At 40.0% G+C, this 9,066-nt stretch overlaps 1 protein-coding gene across 1 annotated transcript in view; it reads left to right on the forward strand.

Moving 5' to 3' along the window:
- The first annotated feature begins 2,875 nt into the window (after positions 1-2,875).
- FAM73A (family with sequence similarity 73, member A) overlaps positions 2,876-9,066 on the forward strand; it is a 74,857-nt gene continuing 68,666 nt past the window's right edge. The window contains exon 1 of the mRNA XM_008568361.1: positions 2,876-3,054. Within this exon, the coding sequence (XP_008566583.1) occupies positions 2,923-3,054 (132 nt within the window). The 5' untranslated portion in view covers positions 2,876-2,922. The remainder of the gene's footprint in view (positions 3,055-9,066) is intronic.

A 9,066-nucleotide genomic window follows, 5' to 3' on the forward strand; every position in this document is an offset into this window, starting at 1 on the left:
CCCCCCCCCCCCCCCCCCCGCGCCCGGCCACATTCTCTCCACCTTCCCAATCCTGACCCCGGAAGGACTCCGCCTCCCGCGGCCAGGCTGGGGCTTAACGCCGGGTTGAGGCGGGGAAGCGGGTGTGGGCCGGCTGCACCTGGTTGGGAGCGCCAGGTACGCGGGTGGAGGAGCGGGCCCGAGCGGAGAGTGGGCTCGCGATGCCCTCGGGACAGAGGGCTCGGCGGGCCTCCAGCGCCGGCGTTAGCAGTCCGAGCTCGGAGTGTGGGGTGGAGCCACAGCAAGCAGGAGGGCCCGCACGCCACGGAGGCCCGCAGCGGGAGCGCGGGGTCAGGGTGGGCTCGCCACCCAGCTGAGCCCGAGTGAGGCGCTGGACGGCCAAGCCCGGAGGGAGCCCCTTCTCTGGTCCTCTTGGTAGAGAAAAAGGAAGAGCGCAGAGGAGAGCGCGGCGAGGGGCTGGCGGGCGGGGCGAGCGAGGAGGTGGGGGTGTGGTCCGAGGTTTGGTGCAGGTGGTTTTGAACCGGGAGTGGTTTTTGGATATGGAAGGTTATGCTTCTTTGAAGGTGCTTTCAAAGAATAATTTAGCATTGGGAAGATGGTGACGTTCAGGTCCCTTCTGTAATTAAAGTTGTTAAACATCTCTTTTCTGGAAGGAGGATTCCAAGAGATGTTCTTGCACAGGCCTTTAAAGCCTTTATTATTATTATTTTATTACTATTGCACCTAAGCATTTTTGCTGTGCGTAAAATGACCTCTCAGAGTTCGGTTGTGTAGATTTATGCTTCACGTGAAAAATTTTTTGGTGTTTCAGACTTTCATTCTTGCTTGGATTATAAAGTCAAAGTTGTAGAATAGACTTAGGATCTTTAAGAAGCAGACTCTATTTATGCCACTTCTTTTTGATTTCCCAGTGTTGGAATGGAGAGAAGCAAGTAATAGTACACAGCACAATATTGTTGGTGATGTTTTAGACCCCCTCTACAAATTTGAAAAATCATTTTGCCTTCATGTTTATTTTAATTATACTTCTGAGAGCAACTGAAGTGACTCACTTTTTAAAGTAATTCAGTTAATAATGATTAAGTTTGGAATCAGATTCCTCGATGATTTTAAATGAAAGGGAATGAGGTCGTTAGAATGCAAAAATAGAGATTTGTCAAAATTCTTTTAGGACAACCACTCTAGCAAATTGAAGTGTTTGCTTTATTTTCTTTCTCTTATGCTTAAAAATCTGGAATGCTCTATGATAGGAAAAATTTGGGTGAATTACTCTCTGGGTATTGTTTGTTTGTTTTTTGATGTAGTAGCATACATTGCTTAGTGATCCAGAATCTATTTAATTGGTAAAAATGTTTCTCAGAAAGAAAAATGTCAATTTTTAGGGGAAGGAAAACAGTTTTTTCACCTTTTTCAGTAGTATTTTTTAAAGTAATACAATTTTTAAAAAATCAAATATTACAGAAAGACTTAAGAAAAGCCATGGTTCCCTGCCCCCCCCCCCCAATCTTATTCTCCAGAGGACCATTTTTCACTTAACTATTTCCTCATGGTTTCTTCTGTATTCCTCCATTATATGTCTGTATCACAGTTTGTTGGCTGGAATAAACGTACTTCAATTAGTACTAATTATACTGAATCTAAAAGTTGTAATTAGAACATGGGTGGAGGGAATTAAATTTACACTGCAGTGTCACTAGTAAGGCTTAAGATAAGTGTCAGTACTGGTAACCTACCCTAATAGGTATTACTGTTTGATTTGAAAGGAAACCACTACTTAATCAGTGGTTTTGACACTTCTCTGAAAAAATGCAGGTATTAACAGAAGGGGGTAGCCTACTGGAGTCTAGAAAAACAGAGCACAGAGATAAATGCAGAAATAAAGTATAGCAAATAAGCTTTTATCAAGGGATTATTGGTAATTTTTATTTTCACTTTGGTAATATAGAGCACTATCCAAGGAAAAGAAATACTGAATTTGGTGGCATAAACATTCTGTTTACTAGAGATGCCTACTCCCTTGTGTACCAGAGAGAATTCCCAGGCTTTTTCTTGGCTTGAATAAAACATTTCTCAGGACCCTTCGATTTTGTGCTCACCAGGCAAAATTTTTGACTTAATTAATTTTTGACTAGTTCAGCTTCCCATGATCTTTTATTTCAGGGAGGGTATGTTTTGATAACATATGTAAGTATTCTGGTCACTGGATAGTGTATTTTTTTAAAATTATAAAATGAATAAATTTGTAAACTGATTTATACATCAATACTATGTGAATTTGTTTAGTATGTGTTCAATTGGATGCACTGATAAAATTGCATTTCTGGCTCTACAAAGCAGAGACACAGTCCCTGAACCATCATGTTTCAATCAGCTGCCTCCTTTGTAGACATCTCACTTTTCTTTGGTTAAAAAAGGAATAGCATGCATTAAAACAACATCAAAATTATATAGCATGTATGTGGCATTTTTTGAAGATTTTAAAAATGGGACAGGAGGAGAATAAATGCATGAGTTCTGAAATTTAGTCAGTGAAGTCTGAGTTTCACTTCTAGCTCCAGGAGTCTGTTCCAAATTCCATTTAGCAACCCTTCGCCCCCCTGTTAAATGAAGAAAATGAGTGGGAAGAAGTAGATTTTAAATTAATATCTAAAAGCTCATAAACTTTTATTTAACCAGAAAAGAGAAAATTTAGAACCTGCAATTTTCTAGGGAAAATTTACAACCTAAACTCAAAGTTTAAATCTAGCTTATTTTCTCTTTTGCTGCCTGGGTGATTAAAAAAATACGATTTCAGCTCAACTGTAATATGAATAATGTACTGCAAAAAAAACAAAAACAAAAACAAATCTAATAGAGTTAAATTTTCAATTTGTATCTTTTACTGGTAAAGTAACCAGAAATACCTGTTGCTAATGTGTTTTTATGTTTCATTTGATGACATTTAGAAGAGGAGTCATGTCAGAAGAAACAGTGAGAGAATCACAGTTTTCCTTGAAGACAGCGGCACTGAGAGTGTTTGATCTTCCTCTGTCTTGGTACTATTCTGTCTCCCAGGTAAACAGAAGAAGCAAACATGAAGTTGAATAAGTTTGTTGCTCAGAACATATTTTGTTTACAGTATTTCAATTTCAGTTGAGGTTTTTATATGGTATAGTGAAAATGTTTATTCCCACTCATGTTTTTTTTTTTTTTTTTAGCAGCTGCTGGGTACAGAATCAAACCCTGGACCTTGTTGTTATCAGCACCATGCTCTAACTAACTGAGCTAACTGGCTAGCCACAATGCTTATTAAAGTAGTTTAATACCTACATGGTTTCTATTTATTTCATGGGTTTTTTTTTTTGGTTATCATATTTATAACTAGAAATTATAAAAGGGGATTACATTGCTTAAAAATTTTTTTTTACTATCTTAAGTTCATTTACACATTCCATTAAAATTATTTTTAGTGGATGGTATTATTTCAATGGGCCTGTTATCACTATTACAAACCTTTTATTTTAATTTTACTGTGGTTAAGTACACAGATATAAAATTGACCATTTTAACCTTTTCTTGGCAGCTGGTAGGTACAGGGATCCGAACCCTTGACCTTGGTGTTATAACACTGTGCTCTAACCAACTAAGTTAACAGGCCAGCCCTCTATTTTTATATTTTTTGAGGAACTGCCATACTGTTTTCCACAGCAGCCGTACCATTCTACATTCCTGCCAACAGTGCACAATTTTTCCATATTTTTACCATCACTTGTTATTTTCTGTTTTATTGGTAGTAGCCATCCTAATGACTGCGAGGTGGTATCTCATTGTGGTTTTGATTTGCATTTCCCTGATGATTAGTGGTGTTCAGCATCTTTTCACGTGCTTGTAGACCATATAGATCTATTTCAGTCCTTTGCCCATTTTTGAATCAGGTTTTTTTGTTGTTGAGTTTTAGGCATTCTCTATATATTCTGTATATTAATCCTTTATCAGATACATGATTTCAAATTATTTTCTATTCTATGGGTTGCTTTTTTACTCTGTTGATAATCTTTTGATACATCCTCTACTCTCAGTCGTGATACTTAGTATCCGAAACTCATTCCATACCACAGAATGCACTAAGGTGGTTCAGTAAACTACAACCCACAGACCAAATCAAGGCCACAACCTTTTTTGTAACTAAAGTTTTGTTGGAACACAGGCACACTTATTTGTTAATGTATTGTCTGTGACTGCTTTTGTGCTATTACAATAGAATTAAGTGGTTGTAGTAGAGACCATATGTTTCATAAAGCTTAAAATATTTAGTAACTGGTCCTTATAGAAAAAGTTTGCTGACCCCTGAACTAAGAAAGTGGGCTGTAGTTTGAATAGCATCAAAGGACCAAGAACGATTCATGTAGGAAAAGCTCAGAGTTCTTGTTTAGGCAGTTCTGTAACTTTAGAATTGGATTGATTTTTCGTGAATAAAAGACATGTGAGATTTTTTGTTCATTAGTTCAGCCTCCAAAAATTGACAATCCATGTTGGATGTGATTCAGTTACAGTTAGTTGCACGGTGAGATATATGTCATTAGTATAACTGAAGTAATTTCAACAGATGATGTATAACATGCATGGATCTAAACACATCTTCCATAATGCATTTTGGTGTTTGCTCCACCACTGTGGAATTGTATGATTGTGGGAAAGTTACTAAACCTGTCAATTTTTATCATCTATCAAATGGACGTAAAACACAGCGCCTGGCACACAGTAAATATGAGTGAGCATGCCAATAAATGTTAGCTCCTGTTCATTTTTCTGTGTCATTTACTTAAGGAATACTACATTTTCTAAGTACTTTTTTCTTTCATTTAATGAATGTGTACTCTAAACAAAATATTTAAGTCTCTTACCTTGTGGTTTTCTTAAGGTTTACTTTGGTGTACTGCTATGTACCATGTTAATACAAGAAGGTTCTGTTTTTCAGTTGAGAACTACAACAAGAAGTGGCATTTAGTTTAGTCTATTCTCCAAATTCAGAATGTTCAGTAAGAAAGACTAAGAATTAACTAAGCATTTAAAAATAAAATCTGTTTAAGTGCAGTGTGGTATCTTGGATTAGATCCTGGAATAGAAAAGGGATACTTGTGGAAAAACCACTGAAATCAGAATAAAGTCTGTAGTTTAGTTAATAATATTGTGTTAATGTTAATTTCTTTTTTTTTTTTTTTTTTAACCTTTTTGTCTTTTTTCGTGTCCGGCAACGGATCGCAACCCTCAGTGTCGCGCCCGTACCGGACCGGCAACGGGATCGCAACCCTCGGTGTCGCGCCCGCACCTTGCTCAGCCAGTGAGCGGGAACCTGTCTGTATGTGGGATCCGAACCCTCGGCGGGAGCGCCGCCACGCTCCCAAGCGGCGCACTGTAGCAGTGCGCCACCATGCCGGCCCCGTAATTTCTTACTTTTTACAAATGTACCATGGTTATGTAAGATGTAATGTTAGGGAAATTCTTAGTGATGGTTATATGAGAACTCTCTTTCTGATCTTTGCAACTTTTCTGTAAGTCTAAAATTATTCCAAAATAAAATGTTTATTAAAAAAATTAAAATCTGTAAGGCAAGGTTAAATAATAAGAGCTAACATTTATTTTTGAATGCCTACTGTGAGACATTATTATTATAAAGTTATCATCATTCACAGCAACAGTGTGAGGAAGAAATTGTTCCCATTTGACAGATGATGAAACTGGAATTTGGCGGCATAGAGAGACTTGTCCAGAGTTTACAGTTTGCATGCAGTGTGTTCTAGTTATCAGAGGAATTTATTAAAAAATACATTTATTAAGCATCTTCTCTGTTCCAGTCACGATACAAAGTGGCAAGCAAGATCTAATAGTCCCTTCCCCATACAGAGCTTAGAGCCTGGTAGGGAACAAGCTGCCCCCCTCCCCTGTACCCATCCCCCCCACAAAAAAGATGTGGTCAGTATTGTGTTAGGGGAGTAGATCAACTTAGTTCTAATAAGTTTATGCTTAGTAAAGGGAAGAGACTAGTGTGTGACTAAATAACTATTCTGTGTCTTCAGAGAACATTAGATAAGGGGAAAAACTTGACAAGAATTAAACAGTGACACCAGATTGTAGAGTGGGGAGAACTGTGAAATCCGAGCATGAGGAACAATGTCTTATTCCTTTCTTTGTGTTCTCACTGCCTGACCCTTAAATTGATGCTCAATTAATGTTGAATGACTAGGACATATGTCTAGTCTTCATTCTGTTTGGAGGTAAGAAAATGGACTATATCACCTGAAAAAGCCCCTCTGAGTTTTGTGATTCAGTGATATTTATATCCATTGTTGCAGGCAATGAGACAGGAAATAATTGACTATCCTCTGAAGGAAGAAAAAAAACAAAAATAAGAAGTGATAGGAGAAATATTAGACTTTCAAACCTTGTGTGGGCTAGATTACTTATGATAAACATCTTTCTCTGGAAAATTTGTTACTTATTTTTGTCATGGAAGAGGTTTCTTTTTTCATGAGATGAGAACTGTAAACTTTAATGGATCTTTTATATTAAAGTATTACATATCATGTAAATGGAACTTAGATCTTAATAAAAATGAATTGATTTATATTATTCTGTATTTGAATTTACGTTAGTAACATACATTATATGTGTTACAGAGTAGTTTTAACATTGTATTCATGTCTCCTAAGCTTTCTAAGCTCAGTGCCTAGGATACAGTAAACCTGCCTATTTAAGAATACATCATCACTTAGCTGTGACTGGGCCTGTGTTAATAGATTCTTTTCTTTAGTGGAGGTCTTGATTATGCTGTCCTTCATTCACTTGTGCATTAAATACTAATATATTTAAATTTGATCCAAGAAGAATATTTTCTTTTTAATAATGAGGTTATGCCAATATATAAAATAAAATGAAAAAACTAAGATGATCCTAATAATACTGCTATTTTTTTTTTTTTTCCTTTTTGTCTTTTTGCGTGTCCGGCAACGGACCGCAACCCTCAGTGTCGCGCCTGTACCAGACCGGGACCGGCAATGGGATCGCAACCCTCGGTGCTGCGCCCGCCCCTCGCTCAGCCAGTGAGCGGGAACCGGTCTGTATGTGGGATCCGAACCCTCGGCGGGAGCGCTGCTGCACTCCCAAGCGGCGCACTGTAGCAGTGCGCCACCAGGCCGGCCCATAATACTGCTATTTTTAAAATATTTATTTATTTATTTACTTATGTGATGGCCAGCTGGTACAGGGATCAAACCCTGGGTCTTGGTGTTATCAGCACCATGCTCTAACTAACAGCTAACTGGCCAGCCCACTACTGCTATTTTTATCTTTATTTTTTATTTTTGGCAGCTGGCCAGTAAGTCAATAGTGCTATTTTTATTTATTTATTTATTTATTTATTTTGGGGGTTACCTTTATTTATTTATTTATTTATTTTTATTGAATCATAAATGATTATACATATTTTGGGGGTTCAACCTTAATGTATGTTGAGCAAATCAATATTATTAGCATATATATTATCACAAATCGTACTTATTCTTTATGCCCCTTATTCAATCTCTCCCCGCCCTGTGGCAGTGACACCGTGCCTGGTTGCAGGAGAAGAGGTCAGTCCCTGGCCCCATCCTTTTTTACATTCTAAGTTGTTGCGGAGCAGTTGAGTGGGAGGGGAAGAGGGGAAGGGGGAAGGAAATAGGGTGAGAAACGAAGGAAGGAGGGGGGGAGGTTGAGGCCCATGGCACTCTCCTCATTTCTGGAGGGGAGACCAGGGGGCTTCCAGTGGTGGTTCAGTGGTTATCTCTGGGCTGGTTGCAGATATTGGGGGTGTGTGGCTGAAGCTCTAGCCCCCCACTGCCCCGGCTCAGGAGCCCGGTGCTTCCTGTGGCAGCTTGGTGGTTGTTGCTGAGCTGGTTGTGGGTGTTGGGAGGCATGGCTGAGGCCCCCAGCCCTCCTCCCTCTCTGGCTTATGGGCCCAGAAGGCTTCTGGTCCTTCCAGGTTTTATAGGTGTTCTTTGGTGAAGTGAGACCTTTACTAGTTAATATCAAACTTTGTCTATGGTCTGTGGGTATTTTGTTTTTTCTTTCAGTTCTGTGTTGTATTATTCACTGATCCCATTACTTCAGCTCTGCACTGGAACTAGTTTGTTGTCCTTTGCTTACTTCTAAAATGCAGGAACTTCCCGTGGGGACCAGCACTTGAGCCCTGTGGTTGAGCTAAATTGCTGCTTTGCTGCTGATTCCCTAGGGAAGGCTTTTTGTGCAGCTCAGGTTTTAATGGTTGACTTTGTAGGTACTTCTGGGTCTCATGAGATCTGGTACACCTGGGTTGTGCAGAAACTCTGGTCTGGACCTGAGTCTTTTCAGCAAACTGCTCCCCCTGAAGTTCTGTATTCCCGACCAGACTACACAGAGTGGTCATGCACTGATTGGGGAGCAGATCAGCAGTCCATGCTGTGCTCTGATGTTCCCCAGGTGGGCCCATCTTCCCCACTGCCTGCACTCCAAACACTTCCCATAGGGTGGGCCATGCTCTGGTCTCTTGGGATGACTCACTAGCCTCTGAGTGGCTCCTTTTTTCAGTTGCTGTGGCTTCTTGCTCCTATGTGTGTCCATGGGAACCCTGTTAGTGATCTTGCTGGCCTGAGGGTCACCAAGCCCTCCTCTCCCCTGCCAGCTCCAGGCAACTTCATAGGAAGGGCACAGCAGTGGCTTTTGCCAGCTCTTGCTCTGTGCGCTCACAAGGGCCAGCCTTGAAGCGGCAGGGATTCGAAATGGTAGGAGCCATCCTTTCTCTCACTGTGGCTTCTCCTGCCTTTGTTTACTCTGTATGTCTCTCCTCCACTTCCTCTGAGCTCTAGCAGCCCCAGCTTGACTGTAGCTGCTTTTTATTTTTTTATTTATTTTTTATTTTTTAAAAGATGACCGGTAAGGGGATCTCAACCCTTGGCTTGGTGTTGTCAGCACCACGCTCAGCCAGTGAGCAAACCGGCCATCCCTATATAGGATCCGAACCCGTGGCCTTGGTGTAGAAAACTACAGGCCAATATCCTTGATGAACATAGATGC

Source organism: Galeopterus variegatus, unplaced genomic scaffold (assembly GCF_000696425.1).
Source record: "Galeopterus variegatus unplaced genomic scaffold, G_variegatus-3.0.2 Scaffold404, whole genome shotgun sequence".
NCBI lineage: Eukaryota > Metazoa > Chordata > Mammalia > Dermoptera > Cynocephalidae > Galeopterus > Galeopterus variegatus.